Source organism: Salvelinus sp. IW2-2015, unplaced genomic scaffold (assembly GCF_002910315.2).
Source record: "Salvelinus sp. IW2-2015 unplaced genomic scaffold, ASM291031v2 Un_scaffold83, whole genome shotgun sequence".
NCBI lineage: Eukaryota > Metazoa > Chordata > Actinopteri > Salmoniformes > Salmonidae > Salvelinus > Salvelinus sp. IW2-2015.
Window position 1 is genome coordinate 3642346 of NW_019942514.1, and position 27889 is coordinate 3670234.

General features: G+C 43.0%; 2 protein-coding genes across 6 annotated transcripts; one reads left to right on the top strand and one right to left on the bottom strand.

Moving 5' to 3' along the window:
* Window positions 1-268: 268 nt before the first annotated feature.
* Window positions 269-18261, bottom strand: LOC112068118 (5-hydroxytryptamine receptor 1E-like). Of its 2 annotated transcripts, none has more exons than XM_070438017.1 (2): window positions 18133-18261; window positions 269-1574 (listed from the first exon to the last, which is right to left on the bottom strand). In XM_070438017.1, the coding sequence occupies exon 2, from the start codon at window positions 1402-1404 to the stop codon at window positions 340-342; it is 1065 nt and encodes a 354-aa protein (XP_070294118.1). In that variant the 5' UTR covers window positions 1405-1574; window positions 18133-18261; the 3' UTR covers window positions 269-339. The 2 variants fall into 2 exon arrangements, 1 of the variants encoding a protein (XP_070294118.1); XR_011475104.1 differs by lacking the exon at window positions 18133-18261 and adding an exon at window positions 3380-3469 and having other exon boundaries at window positions 1486-1574.
* Window positions 14510-27710, top strand: LOC112068100 (heterogeneous nuclear ribonucleoprotein Q). Of its 4 annotated transcripts, none has more exons than XM_024135124.2 (12): window positions 14510-14742; window positions 21513-21672; window positions 22430-22548; window positions 22657-22764; window positions 22872-22985; window positions 23241-23417; window positions 23526-23661; window positions 24302-24507; window positions 24725-24874; window positions 24973-25094; window positions 25271-25641; window positions 27505-27651. In XM_024135124.2, the coding sequence occupies exons 2-12, from the start codon at window positions 21525-21527 to the stop codon at window positions 27531-27533; spliced, it is 1680 nt and encodes a 559-aa protein (XP_023990892.1). In that variant the 5' UTR covers window positions 14510-14742; window positions 21513-21524; the 3' UTR covers window positions 27534-27651. The 4 variants fall into 4 exon arrangements, with proteins under 4 accessions (XP_023990892.1, XP_023990889.1, XP_023990888.1 ...); XM_024135121.2 differs by lacking the exon at window positions 14510-14742 and adding an exon at window positions 19860-20003 and having other exon boundaries at window positions 25271-25614; window positions 27505-27710; XM_024135120.2 differs by lacking the exon at window positions 14510-14742 and adding an exon at window positions 19860-20003.
* Window positions 27711-27889: the final 179 nt, after the last annotated feature.

Below are 27889 nucleotides of genomic sequence, written 5' to 3' on the forward strand. Positions count from 1 at the left end.
CCGCTTTGTTATTGTTTAAACTGCTGTTTGCCCCTTTAAGACGCAGTACTATCTCTTCATCTTTCTGTTTACCGGTGTGTTTTTAAATCTCCCGGCCTTGGTTGCGTTGGAGACTAGACCTGGAAGATGTAACTCAATAAGCATTGAGGATAGCACATGAAATGTCTGAGATTTAAAGGCTCTTTTTAGCTTATGGCGCAATCATGTCATGACTCATAAATATTCTTTACTCCACTCTTACAGTAATTGTATTCTAGGATTCAGAATGTTAATTGGCTTCTTTAATACATTTTCTACAGCCAATCAACAATCAGCCCAGACACAGCCAAGAAAGCAGTCCTATTTGCGCTTGTTACATCGGAGCAGTTTCTTAAAAGCCTTTTTGAAGTCCTCATTGAAGCTGGTGTAGAGCAGGGGGTTGATGAGTGAGTTAACGTATCCCAGCCACGTGAGGAAGTCCGACACCTGTGCTGAGGCATGAAACACCCGGATGCCCACCAGCAACTCTTTAACAAAGAAAGGCAGCCAGCATAGGATAAAAGCCCCCAGGATGAGGCCTAGTGTGAGGGCAGCCTTCCTCTCTCTGGAGGCACAGATCTGGGTCCTCTCATCACAAGTCCCCCAGTCCCCCGCTACCTGGCTTGGGCCGGTGGGATCGTTGACTCTATTCAGCTCTGTGTTTAGCACGGGATCCGAGGTAGACAGCTCAGACGCACAGAGAGACGTTGGTGCGATGCAGCAGCTACTGAGGCAGTTGTGGCTGCTAGCTCTCTTCTTACACAGGCTCCCAGAGGAGCTCTGTTTGTGGTACAAGGTCCGGGCAGCAATGAAGATCCTGTAGTAGAGGATGAGGATGAGGGCCATGGGGATGTAGAAGGCCCCGAAGGTGGAGTAGATGGTGTAGCCGATGTGGTCATGCTCGATGATACACTTGGTGTAGTTGCCGAAGTTGTCATCCCCGCTGTGCCTCCAGAACAGAGGCGGCACTGAGATGAGGATGGAGATGGTCCACACGATGGTGACCATGATGGCGGCGCGGCGCGGGGATCTCTTGCAGGCGTACTCCAGGGCGTTGGTGATGGCCCAGTGGCGGTCCAGGGCGATGGCACATAGATGCAGGATGGAGCAGGTGCAGCAGATCATGTCCACGCTCAGCCACGCCTCACAGACTATACATCCCAACATCCACCTCTTTGTGGCGATGTAGAGGACGCTTAGGGGCATCACCAAGATGGCCACCAGGAAGTCAGTGACAGCCAAAGAACAGATCAGGTAGTTGGCYGGCAGGTGGAGTTTTTTGGTGTTCATGATCGCAAGTATGACTGAAACGTTCAATAAGGCAGTGATCATAGTCACAATGCTGAGGAGGGTCACAACCAGCACCATATCATTCTCTGGTTTCATTTAGAAGCAGCCTGCGGTTTCTGACATGCAGTTTGTTTAAACTTTTAAGCTCTACAACTATCCACCATATATTCCTCTTTCTCTCATTAGGATACATTTGGCTGTGTCCCTACTCCAACGCAGATCCTTTTCTCTCTCTTACTTCCATGCTTTCCCTTATTTGGAGCCAACTGTGAAGGGGAAGAAAAAAATATTTGGGGTTTATTATTTATAATTTTTTTGTGTGAAAAAACATTGATTTAAGTAAGTTATGCATAACACAGTAAATTGAATAAGATACATGTTGAAGTTTTTGTCCTCAAAATGTCACTTCTTCTCAATGAGTAGATCACTCAGACAACCTTTTTCCACACGGTGGCAGAACTGATCAGGGAATCTTTGAGCCAAGTAAATCAGTGAGACAAATATTCAGTCATATTGGAGGCAGTTATGCTCAGCATCCTAACTCATTGCAGCCCCATGACTCAATGTCAATACTCAGCATAAAGCCCTAAATGTAACAATTTTTCCCTAAACTCAATTTAGGAGTATGGGGAGCACACATAATTGTATTATTATGTACTAAGGAGCAGGAGTAGATGGCTGTTTGCATACAGGGCTTTAAAAACCATGTTAAAAATGACACATTTCAGTCAGAGTGACACTTCCAAAGGTTTCAACTGTTGATACAAAAACAACAATTATGAAAAGACAATTGACAAACATGTCTAGCCTGATGTGTGTATCCATTGAGCAAGGGAAGCCTAATATGAACAATATTCAAATGGTTTTTGTAATGCGATACTACTGGCGGCAGAGAAGTCAGGCGCAGGAGAGCAGAAAATGATTTACAACGGTTGTGTTTAATAACCATAAACCACCGTCAATAGAATAATAATAATAAATGGGTCAAACAAAACCCGGTAAATACCAGCATACCGTGCACACTACAACAATTAATTTCGGGCAAGGATATGGGGTGGGGGGGGGGGGCACACCGAACAAGGAGAGGGACCAACTTCGGCAGAAGTTGTGACAGGTTTCTTGTGCATATGCCACTTTCCCTTTCAAATTTAGAATTTATATCTGCCCTGTGCAATCAGTGTTCTTCAAATAATTGAATGGTGTCATAACTATGTAATTTCAGCTAGTAGCTCTTCAAGTTTAACCACTTTGTTGAGTAGAAATACCTGCCATTACATGGTGTGGCTTACACTATTGCTTTTCAACTGTTTGGTCAAGGCAGCAGCTGAGCTGAGTTCGATTTTCATTTTGGAAGTCAATCCAAGCCGCTCTGTGGCATAACATCAATGGTCATACTGTGCCCCATACTCCGGAGAGCATTGTGTCCACAAGTGACTGACATGACTCATGCTAAAGAGATTGGTCATGCAAGGTCATCACCCTTCATCACTTTGTCTACTGCTCAAACATACACATGCAGTTCACTCAGTCACTCCCATTGATACATATTAAATATTTGTGCTGGGTGTTACTTGACTTTTCCTAAATTATTTTTCATTTGCACACTGAACATACAGTTGTTAGGACTTTAACTTAAAGTTCACATTTGTGGCATGCATGCCTTCTATTCTAGACATCGCAGCACCTGCACCACCTGTGCCATGGTGAAAGCTTGGGATCGTCTTGTTTGAGTTGGTCCTGATATTTCTCATTAAACTCAAGAACCTATATTGTAGAGGTTATTATTTACCATTTTTGCTTCTGGCAATGCCATAATGCATTCAAAGATGAAATGAAGAAGATGAAGGAGCAAAACAAAAGCACAACAACGGGAGCTGATCCATAACCAACATACCGTAACAACATTTTAAAAAATTGGCTACATATAAATATTACATTTTATAATATGATAGTGGCCTATAGCCGCAGTATGATAAAATGAAACTATAAGGGGGGGAAATCGTTATCTAATATGGTATGCTACCAAATTGGGCAACATAAATCAGGCTACAAATGTGGGCACATAGCCTACCTTCCGAATTGTTCAATCTTCGTTTATCCATTACAACAAATGTTGTGTGTTGGTGATGGGACTCTCAAATATGTCTGAAGTCGGCAGTATTAATCGCTAGTGCGTCCGCACCTCGAGATATTCCTCATCTCAGGAGTAAGGACAGGTCAGACGGACATCCATCACTTCAGAGGAATGCACGAAATCGCAAGTGCAGGAGTTTGGCACTGTCCAACTGCCGCGCGCGCGCCAATGAGGGAGCATTTTTTTCCCGAACGGAGTGACGGTAGGGCTCTCTGTCTCCTGGAGTACAAAATGTGACATTAGGCTACTCCATAGCGTGAGATGCTAGCAACATAGCCACGTTTGTGCATTGGCGATGGATGGAACTTTCCCCCCATGCCACACAAGTATGTACATAATACAGTAGTAGCATTTGTGTTCATTTGCGCAACACATGCATATGCATGACATTACTATTAATGAACATCAACTTCATGCAGATGAGCATCAATGATCACCCATTGGATATCGGCTATTGTCAGTGTTATAGTCAAAACAGGGGTTCCCAAACCTTTCCCCCCAGGCCCCCCTTTTTATTTTACATTTGAGAAATTCACAAAAGAACCAATTGGGGAGAAAAGGGGGTAAAAGTACAAAAAAATTAAGACTACCCATGTCCAAATCCTTTGACTCCTCGACTTGAGAAGGTCTTAACTCAGCTTCTGAATGTCACGGAGACAAATCAAGATATTCCCCTGGCAATAAGAGTCATGTCTTCATCTGGCATTTTACAGCATGTTTAGCCTAAAGCATCGCGGATGTATGCTTTAAGATCGGTATAAACAATCTCTATATTAAAATATACATCTATAATTGAACCCCTCAAATCAATGAATATCCCGCCCTCTAGGTTGGAAATCCCTGAGTCAGAGAATCTACCCCTACAATATGCAGGTCATCCCAACCAATACCCCAAATAATGTTGCTGAGTGAGGTAGCTGTCTGAGTCCAGTACACTATTGTATAAGTGTATAATGTAGCTCTTTTCCCATCTGTCTCTGACCTAAATGGCATCCCTGAACTCATGCTTGCCAACATTCAGGCTCTTTCTTGATGCTTAATGTTCCATAATAGCTAGGAGACATGATCGGATACATTCTCTGATCCCTGAAAAGTGTGAGTTTCCAAAACATTTTCCCCTCAGTTCATGGGCATGTTGGAAAGGATAGTGGTTCCAGTCCCAGATGGTATCCTTGAGCTAAGGTACTTAGTCTGAATTGCCTCAGTAAGCATCCTGCTGTATAAATGAATATGGAGACCAGTAATGAGATATAAATTGTCCATGGATGAGTAGCCTACTTGTGTGGCTACTCATCCTACTTGTCTTTGCAATGTGGGTCTTATGAGGATATTTGATGAATACAAATTATTGGCAACCTTGATAAAGATGAGCAAAAAAGACGGCATAAAATAAATAATGCAAATACTGAGATACATTGTATGCAAAAAAAGGGGGAATTATATGATATTATACTAACACAATTGCTCTAAGAAATACTATAGATTTAAAAAAAAAAAAAAATTCTCAAAATGAAATGGGTCACAATTATTGGCACCCCTATTTTCAATACTCGGGCACCCTCCCCCTGCGAGGATCAAGGCACTGAGCCTTTTTCTAAAATGTTTTATGAGATCGGAGAACACATTGGGAYGGATCGTAGACCATTCCTCCTTACAGAATCTTTCCAGATCCTCCATCTGCGCTTATGGACCGCGCTCTTCAATTCAAACCATAGGTTTTCAAGTCCGGAGACTGAGATGGCCATTTCAAAAAGCAGATTTTGTGGTCAATGAACCATTTCCTTGAGAAGTTTGATGTGTGCTTCGGTTTATTGTCTTGCTAGAAGATCCACTTGTGATCAAGTTTCAGACACCTGGCAGAAGCAACCAGGTTTTTGGCTAGGCATAGTTTATACATTTTGGACCTGACTGTATGTGCATATTCAGAGTCCTTTGGCAGGAAAAGTGTAAGAACACTATCATCTCTCGTTCTCTCTCATATACACTACATGACCAAAAATATGTGGACACCTGCTAGTCGAACATCTCAATCCAAAATCATGGGTATTAATATGGAGTTTGTCCCCCCTTTGCTGCTATAACAGCCTCCACTCTTCTGGGAAAGCTTTCCACTAGATGTTGGAACGTTGCTTCCAGTCAGCCACAAGAGCATTAGTGAGGTCGGGCACTGATGTTGGGCGATTAGGTCTGGCTCACAGTCTGCGTTCCAATTCATCCCAAAGGTGTTCGATGGGGTTGAGGTCAGTGCTCTGTGCAGGTCAGTCAAGCCTTTCCACACTGATCTCAACAAACTATTTCTGTATGGACCTCGCTTTGTGCACGGGAGCATTGTCATGCTGAAACAGGAAATTGCCTTCTCCAAACTGTTGCCACAAAGTTGGAAGCACAGAATCGTCTAGAATAGTGGTTCCCAAACMTTTTGTTGTCCCGTACCCCTTCAAACATTCAACCTCCAGCTGCGTACCCCCTCTAGCACCAGGGTCAGCGCACTTTCAAATGTTGTTTTTTGCCATCCTTGTAAGCCTGCCACACACACTATACGATAGATTTATTAAACATAAGAATGAGTGTGAGTTTGTCACAACCCGGCTCGTGGGAAGTGACATAGAGCTTTTATAGGACCAGGGCACAAATAACAATATAATAATAATCAATAATGTTGCTCTTAATTTAACCATCTTACATAGAAAACCTTATTTGTTCATCGAAAATTGTGAATAACTCGCCACAGGTTAATGAGAAGGGTGTGCTTGAAAGGATGCACATAACTCTGCAATGTAGGGTTGTATTGGAGAGAGTCTCAGTCTTAAATCATTTTCCACACACAGTCRATGCCAGTATTTAGTTTTCATGCTAGTGAGAGCCGAGAATCCACTCTCACATAGGTACGTGGTTGTAAAGGGCATCAGTGTCTTAACAGCACGATTTGCCAAGGCAGGATACTCTGAGTGCAGCCCAATCCAGAAATCTGTCAGTGGCTTCTGATTGAATAAAATGTTCACAGAACCGCTTGTTGCAATTTCAATGAGGCTCTCTTGGTCAGATATCGGTAAGTGGACTGGAGACAGGGCATGAAAGGGATAACGAATCCAGTTGTTTYTGTTGTCCGTTTCGGGAAAGTACCTGCGGAATTGCGCTCCCAGCTCACTCAGGTGCTTCGCTATATCACATTCAACATTGTCCGTAAACTTGAGTTAATTTGCACACAAAAAATCATACAATGATGGAAAGACCTGTGTGTTGTCCTTGTTAATGGAGACAGAGAAGAGCTCCAACTTCTTTATCATAGCCTCAATTTTGTCCCGCACATTGAATATCAACTCAGCAAAAAAATAAACACTTTTATTTTCAGCAAACTTAACATGTGTAAATATTTGTATGAACATAACAATATTCAACAACTGAGACATAAACTGAACAAGTTCCGCAGACATGTGACTAACAGAAATTGAATAATGTGTCCCTGACCAAAGGGGGGTGTCAAAATCAAAAGTAACAGTCAGTATCTGYTGTGGCCACCAGCTGCATTAAGTACTGCAGTGCATCTCCTCCTCATGGACTGCACCAGATTTGCCAGTTCTTGCTGTGAGATGTTACCGCACTCTTCCACCAAAGCACCTGCAAGTTCCGGGACATTTCTGGGGGGAATGGCCCTAGCCCTCACCCTCGATCAACAGGTCCCAGACGTGCTCAATGGGATTGAGATCCGGGCTCGTCGCTGGCCATGGCAGAACACTGACATTCCTGTCTTGCAGGAAATCACGCACAGAACGAGCAGTATGGCTGGTGGCATTGTCATGCTGGAGGGTCATGTCAGGATGAGCCTGCAGGAAGGGTACCACATGAGGGAGGTCTTCCCTGTAACGCACAGCGTTGAGATTGCCTGCAATGACAACAAGCTCAGTCCGATGATGCTGTGACAACGCCCCAGACCATGATGGACCCTCCACCTCCAAATCGATCCCGCTCCAGAGTACAGGCCTCGGTGTAACGCTCATTCCTTCGACGATAAACGCGAATCCGACCATCGCCCCATGTGAGACAAACCCGCGTTCGTCAGTGAAGAACACTTTTGCCAGTCCTGTCTGGGCCAGCGACGGTGAGGACCTGCCTTACAACAGGCCTACAAGCCCTCAGTCCAGCCTCTCTCAGCCTATTGCGGAAGTCTGAGCACTGATGGAGGGATTGTGCGTTCCTGGTGTAACTCGGGCAGTTGTTGTTGCCATCCTGTACCTGTCCCGCAGGTGTGATGTTCGGATGTACCATCCTGTGAGTCACGTGGTCTGCCACTGTGAGGATGATCAGCTTTCCGTCCTGTCTCCCTGTAGCACTGTCTTAGGCGTCTCACAGTACGGACATTTGCAATTTTATTGCCCTGGCCACATCTGCAGTCCTCATGCCTCCTTGCAGCATGCCTAAGGCATGTTCACGCAGATGAGCAGGGACCCTGGGCATCTTTCTTTTGGTGTTTTTTCAGAGTCAGTAGAAAGGCCTCTTAAGTGTCCTACGTTTTCATAACTTGTGATCTTAATTGCCTACCGTCTGTAAGCTAGTGTCTTAAACGACTGTTCCACAGGTGCATGTTCATTAATTGTTTATGGTTCATTGAACAAGCATGGGAAACAGTGTTTAAACCCTTTACAATGAAGATCTGTGAAGTTATTTGGATTTTTACGAATTTTCTTTTAAAGACAGGGTCCTTTTTTTGCTGAGCTTAGTCACTTTATAGTAATTCTTCTTAATTTAACCCCTTGAGATGTTTYTTAAGAAGTTAAATATCAGCTCTTTATGACAGAATGTTAAAATTAGGTTAAATACATTTTTATTTTTGACACTATTCGTAGAATGATCCAGTTCTATAAAGCACTGAATGAAAATGCGTATTGGCAAACTGACGGGAGATCTTGACAAAGCTGTCTGCTTTCATGTCATAAACACTTACTAATTGTGATGCATGATGAACATTACAAAACCCTGTCTCTCTGCATCACTGTGCCGTGATGAATCCTGCCCCTTCCGAAGGTATTCGCCAAGGCCTCTTTCATTGACTTCAGAGTAGGTTTCCAGGCCTTCGGCTGCATAGCGTGTCCATGTACTTGCCCTTGCTCGATTGAGGCTGTCAGTGTGAGGGAAATAGCTAAACTCTCTAATTTTATACCACCTCCAGCCACAGAGTAGAGGGCTCAGACGTGAAATATCATACATTAAACTGTTTCAACAGCCCTTGGCCTAAAATTCCATACACATCCTTGTGGATGATGATGAGTAGAGTTGTGGTTAATTCAATTAAGGGCAGCTTTTGTTACCTATATCAATCACAGCTATCACTCAGCTCAATGAGTGTCTACTCCTGTTTCACCTCATTGGGTCTGAATGAAATTAGTAATTAAATGCATGGATTATTACCTTTTTCAGAAGTCATGGACAAGGAATTATCTATGTCCTATAATTGTGGATGTTGGCACGACCATGCATATTTTATATAGCCTAACCAAYGTGTTACTTCAACTTTGTTGCTTGATAATGTTGCGATTTGAGAAGGACACAAAAGTCCCAATTTACAAGGACAGCAATGCTTAGATGAATTTGGTTTGGCTTTGTTCTGTCGAATACATGGGTCCCTACATCCAACATGTAATCCAGAAAGTCTAAGCATTGGTGGAGATGACACAGCATGCAGTTAGGAGGCCCATCATTCTGCCAGCACATTAAGAGCCACTTCAGATAAAGAAGAGAATATGCTTCCCTTGACCGGAACAGCCTGTTCTCCTGATGAAATCCAGTTTGAGTTATGTTCGTACCTCAACGTCAGGTGCCATTAATAGTGGATGGCAGTTGGCCATTACATCAACCATTACATCAACATCAAAGTTCCAAGAGCTTTTCATTCGAAGGTCACCTAGGAAGAAATTTGTAGGTCAGTGTGATTACCCAAGTGCCCTCGGGACTGGCCATCAGCAAGGGTAAATGTCTGTTTCTGACATGGAGACAACAGCACTGGCTCTGGCTCCCAGACTTCCAAAGACTTTCTTGGATCAGTGAGGAGGTACTGCCAGTATAAATCAGGAGAGGTTCTGTCATCTCTCAACTTTATATGCTGACTTGTAGGCAAAGCTCTTTGAATTGCTGGAGCTAAACTCTAATGTCCTTCGATTGCCGTTAGAGGTCTTCTTTTAAGAGTTGTTCTTTCCATCATTGATCTTGGTCCAGTGTTCTTTCACGTTAGATAAATTAATGTTCCATCGTGTTCCCAGTCTATCAGCTCCGTAATGTAAATATCCCCACTGTGCCTCAGAAGGCAGCAGACATCTTGGGGTTGGCAATTCATATTCGTCTTACATTAATTATTATAATCTTATACACCAAAAATTAGTTCCTAGCCAAATGGCCTCATGACACAATAATTTTTTATCAGCAAGGCTATTAACTTCTCAATATTGGCCTACGTTGGGTCCAAGCATTCATTGAGTTTGACTTGGTGCCACAAATGTCCTCAGTATTCACCTAGATCTCACCTATTACCTCAATAACTATGTTTGAAAGGAACAGTTTCACATTGTGCACCACTGGAATGCATAAAATGTGATTGGACTACAGTTTTGTGTAATGTATTCATCATGAAGCCATGTCATGAAACAGAATCAGTGGTTATGATCAGCCTCAGCTATGTCTGTGTTATGTCATTCCACCACTAAATTAATTTAGTGATGACTAGCCCAGACAAGAGCCCAAAATCATGTGGGCTGTAGTGACTTCCCACTGGGCACACACTGGTTGAAACAATGTGCAATAGACTTTAAATTGACGTCTGTAACCAGTGGGTTGAGACTGTAGCTAGACTTAACCCCTAGTCCCATATAATTTACAAGTCATTTGTATCWCAGAAATACATTTTTTTATAATTTTTTTATTTCACCTTGATTTAACCAGGTAAGCTAGTTGAGAACACGTTCTCATTTACAACTGCGACCTGGCCAAGATAAAGCAAAGCAGTGCGACAGAAACAACAACACAGAGTTACATGGAATAAACAAGCGTACAGTCAATAACACAATAGAAAAAAATAAAGTCTATATACAGTGTGTGCAAATGGCATGAGGTATGGCAATAAATAGGCCATAGTAGCAAAGTAATTACATTTTAGCAGATTAACACTGGAGTGATAGATGAGCAGATGATGATGATTAGATGATGGTGTGTAAGTAGTGATATTGGTGTGCAAAAGAGCAGCAAAGTAAATAAAAACAATATGGGGATGAGGTAGGTAGATTGGGTGGGCTATTTACAGCTGCAGCGATCAGTTAGCTGCTCAGATAGCTGATGTTTAAAGTTAGTGAGGGAAATGTAAGTCTCCAGCTTCAGCGATTTTTGAAATTRGTTCCAGTCACTGGCAGRAGAGAACTGGAAGGAAAGGCGGCCAAAGGAGGTGTTGGCTTTGGGGATGACCAGTGAGATATACCTGCTGGAGCGCGTGCTACGGTGGGTGTTGTTATCGTGACCAGTGAGCTGAGATAAGGCGGAGCTTTACCTAGCATAGACTTGTAGATGACCTGGAGCCAGTGGGTCTGGCGACGAATATGTAGCGAGGGCCAACCGACTAGAGCATACAGGTCGCAGTGGTGGGTGGTATAAGGCGCTTTGGTAACAAAACATAGACTGCATCCAATTTGCTGAGTAGAGTATTGGAAGCTATTTTGTAGATGACATCGCCAAAGTCGAGGATCGGTAGGATAGTCAGTTTTACTAGGGCAAGTTTTGCGGCGTGAGTGAAGGAGGCTTTGTTGCAAAATAGAAAGCCGATTCTAGATTTGATTTTGGATTGGAGATGTTTGATATGAGTCAGAAGGAGAGTTTACAGTCTAGCCAGACACCTATGTATTTGTAGTTGTCCACGTATTCTAGGTCAGAACCGTCCAGAGTAGTGATGCTAGTCGGGCGGGCTGGTGCGGGCAGCGAACGGTTGAAAAGCATGCATTTGGTTTTGCTAGCGTTTAAGAGCAGTTGGAGGCCACAGAAGCATTGAAGCTCGTTTGGAGGTTAGTTAACACAGTGTCCAAAGAAGGGCCAGATGTATACAGAATGGTGTCGTCTGCGTAGAGGTGGATCAGGGAATAACCCGCAGCAAGAGCGACATCGTTGATATATACAGAGAAAAGAGTCGGCCCGAGAATTGAACCCTGTGGCAACCCCATAGAGACTGCCAGAGATCCGGACAACAGGCCCTCCGATTTMACACACTGAACTCTATCTGAGAAGTAGTTGGTGAACCAGGCGAGGCAGTCATTTGAGAAAACCAAGGCTATTGAGTCTGCCGATAAGAATACGGTGATTGACAGAGTCGAAAGCCTTGGCCAGGTCGATGAAGACGGCTGCACAGTACTGTCTTTTATCGATGGCGGTTATGATATCGTTTAGTACCTTGAGCGTGGCTGAGGTGCACCCGTGACCAGCTCGGAAACCGGATTGCACAGCGGAGAAGGTACAGTGGGATTTGAAATGGTCAGTGATCTGTTTATTAACTTGGCTTTCAAAGACTTTAGAAAGGCAGGGCAGGATGCATATAGGTCTGTAACAGTTTGGGTCTAGAGTGTCACCCCTTTGAAGAGGGGATGACCGCGGCAGCTTTCCAATCTTTAGGGATCTCGGACGAAACGAAAGAAAGGTTGAACAGACTGGTAATAGGGGTTGCAACAAATGGCGGCGGATAATTTTAGAAAGAGAGGGTCCAGATTGTCTAGCCCAGCTGATTTGTACGGGTCCAGGTTTTGCAGCTCTTTCAGAACATCTGCGATCTGGATTTGGGTGAAGGAGAAGCTGGGGAGGCTCGGGCAAGTAGCTGCGAGGGTGCGGAGCTGTTGGCCGGGGTTGGGGTAGCCAGGAGGAAAGCATGGCCAGCTTAAATTTTTCGATTATCATGGTTTTATCGGTGATCGTGTCGCTAGCCTCAGTGCAGTGGGCAGCTGGGAGGAGGTGCTCTTGTTCTCCATGGACTTTACAGTGTCCCAAAACATTTTGGAGTTAGAGCTACAGGATGCAAATTTTCTGTGTGAAAAAGCTAGCCTTTGCTTTCCTGACTGACTGTGTATTGGTTCCTGACTTCCCCTGAACAGTTGCATATCGCGGGACTATTTCGATGCTATTGGCAGTCCGCCACAGGATGTTTTTGTGCTGATCAAGGGCAGTCAGGTCTGGAGTGAACCAAGGGCTATATCTGTTCTTAGTTCTGCATTTTTTGAACGGAGCATGCTTATTTAAGATGGTGAGGAAAATACTTTTAATGAACCACCAGGCATCCTCAACTGACGGGATGAGGTCAATATCTATGAGGGTGCCCATGTTTACGGATTTAGGGTTGTACCTGGTGGTTTCCTTGATAATTTGTGTGAGATTGAGGGCATCTAGCTTAGATTGTAGGACTGTTGGGGTGTTAAGCATATCCCAGTTTAGGTCACCTAACAGAACGAACTCTGAAGATAGATGGGGGGCAATCAATTCACATATGGTGTCCAGGGCATAGCTGGGAGCTGAGTGGGGTCTATAACAGGCGGCAACTGTGAGAGACTTATTTCTGGAGAGATACATTTTTTAAATTAGAAGCTCGAACTGTTTGGGCATAGACCTGGAAAGTATGACAGAACTTTGCAAGCTATCTCTGCAGTAGACTGCAACTCCTCCCCCTTTGGCAGTTCTATCTTGACGGAAAATGTTGTAGTTGGGTATGGAAATCTCAGAATTTTTGGTGGCCTTCCTAAGCCAGGATTCAGACACGGCAAGGACATCGGGGTTGGTGGAGTGTGCTAAAGCAGTGAGTAAAACAAACTTAGGGAGGAGGCTTCTGATGTTAACATGCATGAAACCAAGGCTTTCGATTACAGAAGTCAACAAATGAGAGTGCCTGGGGACACGCAGGGCCTGGGTTAGCCTCCACATCACCCGAGGAACAGAGGAGGAGTAGGATGAGAGTACGGCTAAAGGCTAGCAAAACTGGTCGTCTAGTGCGTTGGGGACAGAGAATAAAAGGAGCAGATTTCTGGGTGTGGTAGAATAGATTCAGGGCATAATGTGCAGACAGGGGTATGGTGGGGTGCGGGTACAGTGGAGGTAAGCCCAGGCACTGAGTGATGATAAGAGAGGTTGCATCTCTGGACATGCTGGTTATACTGGGTGAGGTCACCGCATGTGTGGGAGGTGGGACAACGGAGGTATCTAAGGKATGTACAGTGGGACTAGGGGCTCCGCAGTAAACTAAAACAATGATAATTATCCTAAACAACAGTATACAAGGCATATTGACATTTGAGAGAGACATAAAGCGAGGCATAAAGCAATCACAGGTGTTGATTGGGAGAGCTAGCTAAGTCAACAACGGGTAAGACAACAACAGCTAATCAGCTAAGTCAACAACAACAGGTAAAATGGCGATGAATAGGCAGAGAGGGTCGGTTAACTACACACAGGGCCTGAGTTCGGGGCTAGGGCGACAGATAAACAAAGGTAAACAAAGTGGAGTACCGTGATAAATGAACAGTCCAGCAGGCATCAGCTATGTAGCCAAGTGATCATAGGGTCCAGTGTAGAGCAATAGATGAAACAGGGAAACCGCTAGGTAGTCGTTACTACGCTAGCACGCGGGAGACACAGCGTGTAAAGTTAGCAGTCCGGGGTAAGTAGAAGCGTCTGCTCCGTCGTCCGGCAAAGGCCGGTTGAAGGCACAGCTGATGGAATTACGTCTGCGGACCAGTCGTGGTGGTACGGCGGGGGACCGTGTCAACGAAGGGACCGGGCCAGATGGCGAAAGAGGTATTGTAGTTGTGGGAATTTCGTTTGCTAGCCGGGAGATGCGCCTGGCTCAGGGCTAGCTTCGGGGCTGGGTCACTCAGTTGAAGATAGCTAGCTGTGATGATCAATGGTCCAGGGGTTTACGGCAGGAATCTGGCGTTGTAGTGGAGAAAAACAGTCCGAGGCTGGCAGGTATTATCCAGGCTAAAAAACGGCTGGTGCCTGAGCAGAGGGTAAAGGTCGCTAGCAGTGGCTAACAATGACTAAATGTGTCACGTTCCTGACCTGTTTTCTCTTGTTTTGTATGTCTTTATTGGTCAGGGCGTGAGTGTTGGGTGGGTAGTCTATGTTTTGTATTTCTATGTTGGGTTTTGTGTTCGGCCTGGTATGATTCTCAATTAGAGACAGGTGTGTATCGTTTGTCTCTGATTGAGAGTCATACTAAGGCAGCCAGGGTTTCACTGGGGTTTTGTGGGTGTTTGTTCCTGTGTCAGTGTTTGGGCCACACAGGACGGTTGAAGGTTAGTCACGTTTGTTGTTTTGTAGTTTTGTAGTGTCTTGTTTGCTGTTTTCATTAAAAGTATGATTAATCACCAATCCGCATCTTGGTCCGATCCATGCTCCTCCTCGTCTGAGGAGGAGAACAACAATGACTGCCTTTACAAAATGGCTAGTAATTTAGGCTTAGCTAATTAGCTGGCTACCTTCTGATGAAAGTTTTGGCTATAGGGTCTAAAAAAATAGCGGATCCGTGTCACATTGAGTGAGACGGGTTACCAGATGGTATATTTAATTTAAAAATAGAAAAAGAGATTGAAAAATAAATTGGAATATATACAAAACATACGAAAAATACAAAAAGTAAACGAGAGGACAACAAACCCCGTCTGCACTSCTACGCCATCTTGGAATGCCTGCATACAACATTAATGTCAACAATATGTTAATATGACTCAATACTTGGATCAATTTATGATGTGTCATGCAGCTTCAGGCCTAAATATGGCCTGGATGGTACAGTATCTTTGGGCTGTCCTTCAATGTACTTTCTCAGTTTATTCTTATTGATTGGTAGAAAAACTGTTAATGCATAGCACATACAGTACATTACTCAATTGGCCAAAAAGCTGGAGTAATGCATAGCCCTCTCATGGACGATAGTTATCTTTAGTGTCTATTCATGAAGGTATTTTCTGTCTGGAGGGGTTTTGTTAAGAGCCCCTACGCGCAATCTGAGCATTAACACGCAACGCTTGCGGTGCGGTTTTGGAAACATAAGGAACATATCTTTCATATCACTGAGAAATATATATTTTTGAAACTAAAGGTAAAATTACTACACACCTTTATAGAGTTAGGGTTAGTTTTCCCACACTGCCATATCTCCATGTTACAGCGCTTGTTTACGGAAGACAGAGATGACCACCTGTGCTAATGAGCTATCTAACGTGCTTGAACACCTGTGTGTAAGCGTAACAGGGGAGGAAGTGTAGTTCCTTGGCTGGAGGCGCACAGCCATATGCAGGGCCGGCTCTAGCCTTTTAGCGAGATTTGGTTGGATGGATCTGTGCAAACCTGCTACATGAAATGTATATTTTTTATTTGAAAGATTCTTTCTCGCTGATATGAAAGATAAGTTCCATGTTTCAAAAGCCGTATCGCAAGCAATGATTATTGACGTTTCTAAACGTTAAAACAGAGCATTGGGATCGTAGTTCACATGGTCCCAACGGTAAYCTGTGCTTATAGCTGAGAACCTTTGGGATAAAGCAGAATGCCTTGTTAATGCCTTGGGTTCTCGAGAGCTAGAGTAATGCATATCAGAGCCAACACGCTCATTACACATAATAGAGCTGACAACTTTCAAGGAGCTCTTTGACTTTCATGCTATTTATTATGTTTTTGAATCTAATGTAAAAGATCAAAGGGGACTTGAACAGAAACTAAAYGAACTAAAGCCCTTCTGCCAAATCTTCATTTAAATTACAAATGCACAGCCTAAACTGTAAGATGAGGAGAGTAATGATTAATGATCTAGCAAGCCCATAGCATAGGGGGAAAACATATTAATCAAATCTACTTATACTACAATACTTGAAAATAGTTAATCACTCACTTTCTCTACACAAATTACTAGTTCATAGTAGTGATGGGGGGCAAAATCGATATTTTTCACGATATATTGTATCGTATCGTTTATACAATATCGGAATATTAGTTTTGCGCTAGTTTGCTGTACCTGCACCAAAACGCCAGTATTTTCCCTTCATACGCTATATATACAAAAGTATGTAGACACCCCTTCAAATTAGTGGATTCGGCTATTTCAGCCACACCAGTTGCTAACAGGTGTTTAAAATCGAGCACACAGCCATGCAATCTCCATAAACAAACATTGGCAGTAGAATGGCCTTACTGAAGATCTCCATGACTTTCAACGTGGCACCGTCATGGGATGCACCTTTCCAACAAGTCAGTTCATCAAATTTCTGCCCTACTAGAGCTGCCCCGGTCAACTGTAAGTGCTGTTATTGTGAAGTGGAAATATCTAGGAGAAACAACGATTCAGCCGCAAAGTGGTAGGCCACAAAAGCTCACAGAACGGGACGTCTGAAGCACGTAGAGCTTAAAATTAGTCTGTTCTCGGTGGCAACACTCATTACCGACTTCCAAACTGCCTCTGGAAGCAATGTCAGCACAATAACTGTTTCTCAGGAGCTTCATGGAATGGGTTTCCATGGCCGAGCAGCCGCACACAAGTCTAAGATCAACATGCGCAATGCCATGCGTCAGCTGGAGTGGTGTAATGCTCGCCTCCATTGGACTCTGGAGCAATAGAAACGCATTCTCTGGAGTGATGAATCACCATCTGGCAATCCGACGGCCGAATCTGAGTTTGGCGTATTGCCAGGAGAATGCTACCTGCCCGAATGCATAGTGCCAACTGTAAAGTTTGGTGGAGGAGGAATATTGGTCTAGGGCTGTTTTTCATTGTTCGGTCTAGGCCCCTTAGTTCCAGTGAAGGGAAATCTTAACGCTACAGCATACAATAACATTCTAGACGTTTCTGTGCTTCCAACTTTGTGGTAACAGTTTGGGGAAGGCCCTTTCCTGTTTCAGCATGACAATTCCCCCGTGCACAAAGTGAGGTCACTACTGAAATTATTTGTTGAGATCGGTGTGGAAGAACTTGACTGACCTGCAAAGAGCCCTGACCTCAACCTTTGGGATGAATTGGAACACTGACTAATGGCGCAACATTAGTGCCCGACCTCATGAATGCTCTTGCGGCTGAATGGAAGCAAGTCCCCGCATCAATGTTCCAACATCTAGTGGAAAGCCTTCCCAGAAGAGTGGGGGCTGTTATAGCAGCAAAGAATGGACCAACTCCATATTAATGTCCATGACTTTGGAATGAGAGGTGCCCACATATTTTTGGTCATGTAGTGTAGCTTGTTCTCCATCTTCTTTTTAAACAGGGAGCCAAATTATTTTCAGCACTTTTATTTCCATGACTGATCAAAACCCATTTTCGCATGTCTCTTTCTTGTCCCTCTGCAGCAGACATATCGTGAGCAATATGTTTGGAACATCAAATCGCAAAAATCACAGTATCGAATCTCAACCCATAAGAATCGTGATAATTGCAATACATATCCTATTGGTATCGTGAAAATATCATATAGTGAGATCTCTGGCAATTCTCAGCCCTAATTCGTAGGTACCATCCTAAACTGTCCAAACAGTCATACCTTTAGCTTGTCATACACAATATAAACAGTTCGTAAATTACAAAACTAAACAGCTGATGGAGAATTGTATACTTTTGTAATTGAATAACAATGCTGCAGTTGTTAATAATTAGTGTAACTAATGCTTTGTAATAACTAGAGTATAAAACATTGTTATACCTACGGTCGTACAAACGTATGCTTAGCTCCATCTGTGCAAGGATTCCCATTCCAGAGGGACGGTGGAAAGCAAACCCTAGGAGATAGGGAGAGTTTTCGGATACGACTGCTGTAGAGTCAGGTCACCAAGCTCAGCTTTACCTGTCGATAAAGCACTGAGGTGTGGGGGCCTATGTGCATATTTATGAAGTTCAGAAAGTCCTTCCAACCACCCCTTCCAGCTACGTAAATTGATTATGAGTGTGACATATTCAGAAAAAATTGCATATTTTACAATGATGGCTCGTTTATCCATAAGGCTTCTATCTACCAAGTGAATAAATTAGATACAAACCCATCATTAGGGTCCTGTCTTCCTCAAATGGTGATCCTAGAGCTCATGAATGACAAGGGCACTGCATAATGACATTAGTCATGCCCTTTGCTCATGCTCCATATCTTATGAATAAGGAAAGGGCATGCTCAAATTGCTCTGGTAAAATATGAAACTCTCTGGGCATTCAAGCCAACTCCTCATAGCAACAGTAAGTGATAAGATTGTGGTGGAGTATCATGCAATCTTGATAGAATAGAGGCTATGATAAAAATGTGAAAGCCAAGCATTAGCCTACTGAGAAAAGGTCTGTCGGAGGAGTGAAAAGCATAAATACAGCATGTGCTCCCTCACAAGTGCCAGTTTAGCATTTTTTTTTTTTTTAGAGCCAATGACTATCAAAGCTGTTCATCAGCAAATTCTCATCTACTCAAACTATACTGTGTTTTGTGAACACTGTATTGGCCTGGTTGTTTGTTTTGTTGAAGTTCTTTGTTCACATCATAAGTGTATGAAACAAGCCAGTGAAGAGGGTGACACGCTGTGGTGGAAAGTGGCATTTTCAAGGGTGTTTCTTTACTACGGCTCTCTCTCAACCAATGATGATTTCAACTTACTAGAAGCAGGGTCATATTCATTATAGACACGAAGGAAACAGACTGAACTGACCAATAAGAAACAGGTGTTTTCCGTTTTGCTACGTTTTCAGTGTGCACTAGTGAATAAAACCCTGGCTGCATTACCAGGACAGTTTGACTGAGAGAACAATACCGGCCTCTACGCCTCAGGGTTTTGCACAAATCAGTATGCCTGATTATTCTTCTAAAATATTCAGTGGAATTCAATAGAATCTGAACTGTGTAAAAACATGACTGAGACACTCTATGAGACACTAGTTATGTAAAAAAAAATGGCAATGAAGTTGAAAATAGCCCATCACAATGGTCTCAAGAACAGCCAACCAGTTTATAAAAGATTTGAAAAGGGTTGAGGTTTATTCCATGTAAATTCTGGCATTTCAGGAATCGTTTCAAATTCTAATTCAAGAACTGTAAAGTTCCACAATTTAAATTTCATTGGATATTTTTCAATTCCAAAACTTCCTGAATGGACCCAAAACATAAAATGACTGATATACTGTTTACAAATATTTAGAATTCTAATAATAATTTAGGCAAAGGTGCTGAACATTGTTATGATAGCCTATTGTTCAAAATCTATCTTTACAGAAATGTTGAGTTTTAATCCTCGCCTCTCTTGTCATTCAAGCCATTTCAGATGCAAAATCAGAGGCAAAATATCACTGTAGCACTACATACAAATAATTTTCCACTCTACTGTAGAGTAAATGCATAGAAGGCAAGCCCGTGCATGGGTGTCTAAGAAACCCCATTGACGAGACAAAACTCGCGGCGTGAACGTGGCAGCCATTTTACATCCTCAAGAGTGAATGAGTGGAGCTGAACTAGTGCCGGGAGTTGTACACTTTTCCTCTTGTAATTATCAAATTTTCCTTCCGAAATAATCAACACCATACAAGTTGGTGATCCATCGGCAGGTATGATGAATACTACTAACTGGTCACGTGATCATAGCACAATTTATAGCTAAAGTAGTTGAGCGTGTGGTGTTTCAAACAATGTGGAAACGGGTGGTTGGGACGGGTTCTCCAGACCGGCTTTTTGAAAATGGACTCTCCCTATGTGGCGGCACGTTGACAAACCACGAAGCTAGCTAGTTACCATACTACAAGGCCTCTCTCTGCTCTACATATGGACATGTCGAGCCGAATTAAGTCAACCATCAAGCCATATATGAGCTTTCGCGGTTTTAATGGTGTCGCTAACTAACTCAGCCAAGTGGGATAATTATGCTACATCATGAATGACTTGATCATTGTCACTACCTAACTGAACTAGCCAACCAGGGAGCTAACCTCTGCGCGTGAGCGTGTAAACTTCGAGATAATTGCCTTTGTCAGAGTTTTGATTCAACTCGCGAACTAACTACAGTTTAGCGTAACCAATTTGGCTAGGAAAACATTTYGTCGTCACTCCGCTAACGTTGCCTAGCTAGTATGGATAACTAGCTAGGTTTGTTATTGTGACTTGACAGGGTTGGAGGATCATGATTATTTAACTTAGCGTGCTATTATTTAGCTGGCTGCTGGGTAGCTAACGTTATGGATAACGCAGCTAGATGACGTTGGCTAACAATCTGAACACTTGTGGTTTATAGTTAACTAAATTAAGTTATATATGAAAACTATAACGATGTTGCTTGACAAGTTTAACTAGAGAATTGGGTAACGTTAGCTAGTTCGCAAACGTTACGTTATTTGGCTGCATTGATGACTTTTTGCATGAGCACAAACTGAAATGGCTTCGCGTTAGACTGCTCCATTTACCCTAACTAGCCAAGTTAGCTAACTATCAGTGATTTGCAACACGTTATCAAACATTTTAACTAGATAGATGTAACGTTAGCCTACCACACCATGTCATTTGCTCCTGCACAAATGCTTGCTGACTGTCTTGTTAGCTACCGGAAACGGGAGAGACTCTGTCGCGGTACTCTACCGAAGGAACACGTGTAGCGGSTAGCTAGGTAGTGCTCAAGTCTGCAATCAGTAGGCTAATTTATAATTTAGCGATCAGGCCATGCCATTTTACGCAGCGGGAGATGAACGTGATGTTAGCGAACGTTAGCAGCTATAGCAGTGTTGTGCCAAGTTGTTATTCCAACACAGTCAAAGGCGGGAAATGTCATTACGTGTACACATTTCACCATGTAGCCTAGCTAACTCCTCATAAATTGCACATYCAAACGAAAATAAGTATAAGGTATGCAGTTATCCTAAATAGCAATTAATACTTTTATTAGGTGTCAGCATTTTCAAAATTGATACAGATATGCAAATTSCAATATCGTAATTGAAATGTGACCTGATTCCACTTAAGGGAACCCACATGTGTGCCTGTTGCGCATGACACCCCCCCTCCCAAAAAAAGCTATCAACAGTCTTGCACTTGACCCAGGATTAATTTGGCTCATTGCATTTGCACAGATTTCTGGAGACATGGCCACAGAACATATTAATGGAAATGGTCCAGAAGAACCAATGGACACCACTGCTGCAGTTACCCATTCTGAACACTTCCAGACTTTATTAGAAGCTGGTTTACCACAGAAAGTTGCTGAAAAACTAGATGAAATTTACATAGCAGGTAAGGCACATTGAATATCCAGCATATTCGTACACAAATTTTACTTTTGCTATTGCATGTGCTGTCATATTTTACATTAACTTTGAATGTGGGAATTGGGATCCTCAAGCAACTTTTTGTGGTTTCCTACCAAAATGGGTACTGCAGTGTAATGGAAAAAAGAGAATTCATACACCACCAATATCGATGTGAAATAAATGTTTTGGGTACATGTCCATTGTCTTAAAGGTATATCTGGGCAGAGCACTGGTGTCACGGACACTTTGTGTTCTCAATAATTACAGTGTAGCAGCACAGATGAGTAAAGAGTTAGGCCACAGTTTAGCGGAGGTCTCTCTGGAAAGTCTCAGGCAGATGGGCACATGCAGCAACAATGGCAGCAGCTGTCGGTGGCTGGGACAGGTGATGGGCCCTCCAAAAGCAGAATGTGCACAAGCTCATTATGGGCGTACAGTGCACAGGACTGCCATATCAAGTTAAAACATCACGTCTGTTATGATTAGTTCTGCAGAGGTTGAAGAAAGTGCTTTTACTCAATGCACTTTGTCCAATTTAAAATATTGGTCTCCTGAGATGGTTCCTTTTCTTTGATTTATGTTATGCAAATTATTCAAATTTTAAGCAATCCCTAAAGAAGTCACAGAAATAAGTGAACTTTGATACCCCCAAACATGCATTGTGGCAAGACCCGTTTGAAAAGATGTCATCCCGTAGTTCTGTTCCTGCTAGTAACTGATGTTTTTTTTATGTCCCTCAGGTTTGGTATCACACAGTGACCTAGATGATAGAGCGATTGAGGCTCTGAAAGAGTTCAACGAAGAAGGTGCTCTGCAAGTTCTGTTGCAGTTCAAGGACAGCGACCTCTCACATGTTCAGGTATGTATGGCGGGGGATGGTGGATTGATTGCATTGTGTGATCAAGTCTTGAAATCAAATGCTACCATTTCACCCTCTAAAGTGTACAGATTTTTCTTTAATCAACAGAACAAAAGTGCCTTTCTTTGTGGAGTTATGAAGACATATAGACAGAGGGAGAAACAGGGTACCAAAGTCTCAGACTCCAATAAAGGACCAGATGAGGCCAAAATCAAAGTATGGTTTTAATATAAGTGATAATGGAGACATGTCATCATTATCATATACTGTGCAGTTGTTCTCTGGAAGGCATTTGACCTCAATCATGTTATTTCAATAAACAGGCCCTGCTGGAGAGAACTGGCTACACGCTCGATGTGACAACAGGTCAGCGGAAGTATGGAGGCCCCCCTCCAGATTCTGCTCACACAGGGGCACAGCCCACAATTGGTACAGAGGTATGTCTCTACAATAATTKAATGGTGTATTTGATTAGTGTGTTATAGTTTACTTCAGTGTGTATGATAGTGTTTCTGCATTCTGTGTCCAAATAATGAAAATATGTAATTTTTCCTGGAGTAACTCAGATTGTGCTGTTTTACTGCTAAGATCTGACTGGACACCCATTCATTCTGTATTTTGGAGATTTATTGTGTAACAATGACCCAAAGTTTCTTTCACACCAAGTTAACCTAATTTTGCTTTCATCTCAGATTTTTGTTGGCAAGATCCCTAGAGATCTATTTGAGGATGAGCTGGTCCCTCTGTTTGAGAAAGCCGGGCCCATTTGGGACCTGCGTCTGATGATGGACCCCCTCAGTGGCCTGAACAGAGGTTACGCCTTTGTCACTTTCTGCACTAAAGAGGCGGCGCAGGAGGCTGTCAAGCTGGTATGTACCACTTGTTGGAATCCTCTCTCATGATAGGAATGGAGAATTTAGCCCACCCAATCATGACATGTCATGCACTCTCTCATACCCACTCCCCTCTTTCCACAGTGTAACAACAATGAAATTCGACCCGGCAAACACATTGGTGTGTGCATCTCTGTGGCCAATAATAGACTATTCGTTGGCTCCATCCCCAAGAGTAAAACAAAAGAGCAGATTGTGGAAGAATTTGCCAAAGTCACAGGTAAGCAGCACCTCTTTTTGTTGAATGATCTTCTGGGACAAATTGACATTTTGCTTGGCCAGTCATATTCTGTCTTGACAAAGATTTATATTTACAGTGACAACAGTGTTTAAACATTGCCTTATGTTACTGAATGCAGCAATCATGATCAACTGCTAGTGTGTTAGATTGCATTTAGTTTGGGTTTATGTATGGTATGCTATGCAAAGCTGGGCTATATTTGCTCAACAGTTTAATTGCTCATTTCCAATGTCAGGGTTCAGTGTCCAAATGATGAAATACATCTATTCTATCCTGGAGTAACTCTGGTTACGCTGATAGTTTACCGCTAAGATCTGACTGGACACTTTGCACTTAACTGGGCACAAATCCGTGGTCTCAAGACTTGTCCAAAGAGAACAGCTGTGTCAAAGAAAGGGAACACTAAATGTTTTGACTAAACCGAAGGAAACATTCCATGAATGTGTGATATTTTGTTCTGCTGCCAACTATTTCAATAAGGTACTCTCTAGAGTAACTCCGTTCCATTCGTTTTTGCTTTGCATTTTTGCATGGAGAAGGAGCAAGCTTTCTTGTGCACTGGTCACTGTTCAGCTAGGATACCCTTTATGCCTTTCCCCTTCTGCCTCTCTTTCAACAGAGGGTCTTAACGATGTCATACTGTACCATCAGCCAGAAGACAAGAAAAAGAACAGAGGCTTTTGCTTCCTGGAATATGAAGACCACAAAACTGCCGCTCAGGCCCGCCGCCGGCTGATGAGTGGCAAGGTCAAGGTGTGGGCGAATGTGGTGACTGTGGAGTGGGCTGACCCCATAGAAGACCCTGATCCTGAGGTCATGGCCAAGGTAAGTGGAGCAAAGTTAACAGGACTCATTTCGCCTGTGATAAATTGTTTTGTATTGTCTGTCCATTAAACCTGTGAAATATTTCAGAGTTAACATTGATTTGATTTCGACGCTGTTTACCAGGGAGTAAGAATGGAAGTAACCACCAGTGTATGAGAGAGACAGAGACACAGACTTTTCAAGTGTAATTGATAAGCCACTACCATTTTCCTCCCAGGTGAAAGTGCTGTTTGTCCGAAACCTTGCGAGCACTGTAACGGAGGAAATACTTGAAAAGGCCTTCAGTCATTTTGGCAAGTTGGAGCGGGTGAAGAAGCTGAAAGACTACGCCTTCATCCACTTTGAGGAGAGAGAGAGCGCAGTCAAGGTACATGCTGGAGTCTTTATATTACTCTAACCAAAGTATCACAAAACTGGTAACAATGGCTGTTTTTGTGTAGTTATTCAACTTGCCTCTTTTGACAGGCCCTGGCAGACCTGAATGGGAAAGACCTGGAGGGAGAGCACATTGAAATAGTCTTTGCAAAGCCACCTGACCAGAAGAGGAAAGAACGCAAAGCCCAGAGACAAGCGGCTAAGACACAAATGTAAGCAAAGACAATTGATTTTCAGTTACTTGAGGCCTGCAAATACGGGTCAAAATTATAGTTGCGTTGTTGGGCAGCCTTTCACCTTTGAATGATTGAATAGAAAAGTTAACGTGATCTAACAAGCGCAAATGCGTCCTGTACTGTTACTAAACAAGTGCATATCCTCTCCCCAGGTATGACGATTACTATTACTACGGCCCACCTCACATGCCACCTCCCACAAGAGGCAGAGGACGAGGCGGCGGCCGAGGAGGCTACTCTTACCCACATGACTACTACGGCTATGAAGATTACTACGATTACTATGGCTACGACTACCACAACTACCGGGGTGGCTATGAAGACCCCTACTACGGCTATGAGGACTTCCAAGCTCCCGGCAGAGGACGAGGAGGGGCCCGAGGCGGAGCCCGTGGTGGTGCCACCCTATCCTCCCGGGGCCGTGGAGCTGCCACACCCAGGGGCAGAGTGGGTGGCTTTTCTCAGCGAGGTGGAAGTGGCCCTGGATCGAGCAGAGGTGTGCAGGGGACCAAAGGGGCACTGGGTAAATAGGGACTAGCTGTGTTGGCAATGGTCAATAGCAAATGTTTGCTATCAGCTACACAAAAATGCAAACATACTATTTGGGCAGGACTGCCCCCCCCCTCCACAACCTTAAACAAATGTTTTCAACCTGCATTAATTTCTTCCTTATGGCATAAATTGACCATAGTTCGCTATTTACATTCTGTGTAAAATATAGGCCTTGAAAGTAAGGAATCATAAAGATGCAGACCTGCCAACCGGGACATATCTTGCGTACCATGCACGCAATTTGATGTCAAAGTACGCTGGTACGAAAAACAACCCTAAAATAAATAGGCTTCTAGTTGGCACACTGTGGTTTTTGACAACTGATCCAATCCACTTCATCCATTGATACTACTGATGTGTGAGGAAAAAAGGTAGGGAAAATGGAGAACGAACTGTTTGCCGACTACATTTTCCAGATTTGTATGTGTTAGTTACAGCGTTTAGCGAGAACACTTTCTTGGCCGCACAGGCTTTGATCTCTGCAAAGGTAGTAGGCGCGAGCGCATTGATGAGCAAGGAGACGGTGAAGTGTTGCGGTAGTTCAGTGCACGTCGCTGTGTGGATGGCAATAGACATGGCAGAGGGAACTGTTCCGCTAATACCGTTCTTCACAAAGTTATGTTAAAGATTAGTAGGCCTATGTTAATTAGTCAGTTCTTGGTCTGTCCTCTTGATATAGGTGTCAACAGTAGGCTGCTAATGACGTGATAATAGTCAGTTCGCCAATGACCAAGGTATGTTGAATGAATGGCAGCCTAGTAGTCCGACCTAATTTGATGGATTATGTCAGGGATAGAATCTGAAACAAGCTGAAAGGCCTAGTTCAGTTTCATATTCCAAATAGCCTACAGTAAACCAGACTACTGGATGTTATAGTGCATCCAGTAATTGAATTATATTCAGAATTTTCTCCCCAAACTAAATTAAGCCAGTTTTACACTTTCACTAGACTATCCACATAGAGACACCTATTAATTAGAATAATCATTACCCCTAAATTTAACATAGGAAAAAAATAATTTAGGATCAAACAAGACTTCTGTTGACTACATTGTTTGATGAACTTTAAGACTATGTTTCAGGTAATGGCAGTTACAGGTTTTTCAAAAATTATAAATCCTTTAACTTCCTGTGGACCTCCCCCTACCCAACCGTAGGTCTACATCAGCACCACCTTGTCAGAAAATTCTAGAGAGAGCCCTGATTTTGTACATTTTAAACATATTTCTAGTTATCTACTGAAGAGCAACCACTTACCAAGTACCCATAACAGTCTATAGTCTACCATTCCTACTGAGCCAGTCTTCTGCCTATATTATTAGGCAAAAAAAAGGTGCATTTGCCTATGATTTGAGCAGTGTGGGTGTCGACGCGGGCTGCTATGGGAGCTGGGGGTGCCGCCGCCACACTGAAGTGGTACCCGTAAAAATTATTCAAGGTTGGCAGGTCTGCAGACGTCACCATTTTATTCCTTGTCTTTTGAAAGCTGAGCCTCACATTCAAATGGTAATTTTCAATGTACAGATTTGTATTTAGCTTTCGGTGTCCAAATGATGAAAATATGTATATTCTATCTTGGATTAAGTCTGGTTACGCTGATAGTTTACCGTGAAGATCTGACTGGACATGTTTGATATTTTTTTACATTTCTGTGTCACCTTTCATAGCACTAATTGAAAGGTCTGCTCCTCTGCAGATTTAGGGTCACCCTAATCTAGTGTTTTTTTTTATTGTTTTTTTTACATGATTGAATGTCATGTTTATGTTCTGTGTTGTGATTGTTTTTTATTATTATTTTGAATTCCATTCCAATTCTGTCTATTTGCTTGGTCAGCAGGGAAAAGGGGTCGAGGCCGGTCCTGACCTGTCACTATGAAGACTGACTTACTGTGTTGGGTTACACCAGAAGCTGCAATGGATACGGATGGAAAAGTCAGCAAAATGGTCCAATATTCCAGCCTTACAGAAGCATCTCCCCCAAACTGCCACCTAAACAATCAGCGGATTATTTAGAAAAACTTGCCTCCCCCTGTATGCCCCACACCCCCCCAAAAATGCCATTTTAAATAATTATTGAAGAATTTGCACTTTTTAAGTTTCTTAGTTTGAAGTGGCTCAAAGGAGCTTGATGCTATTGTATATTTTTGTGCTAATCACAATTTTTATTGTTGGAATATCCCTGTTAATCTTAATCGTTTGATTTGGATGTTTGAAGAGAA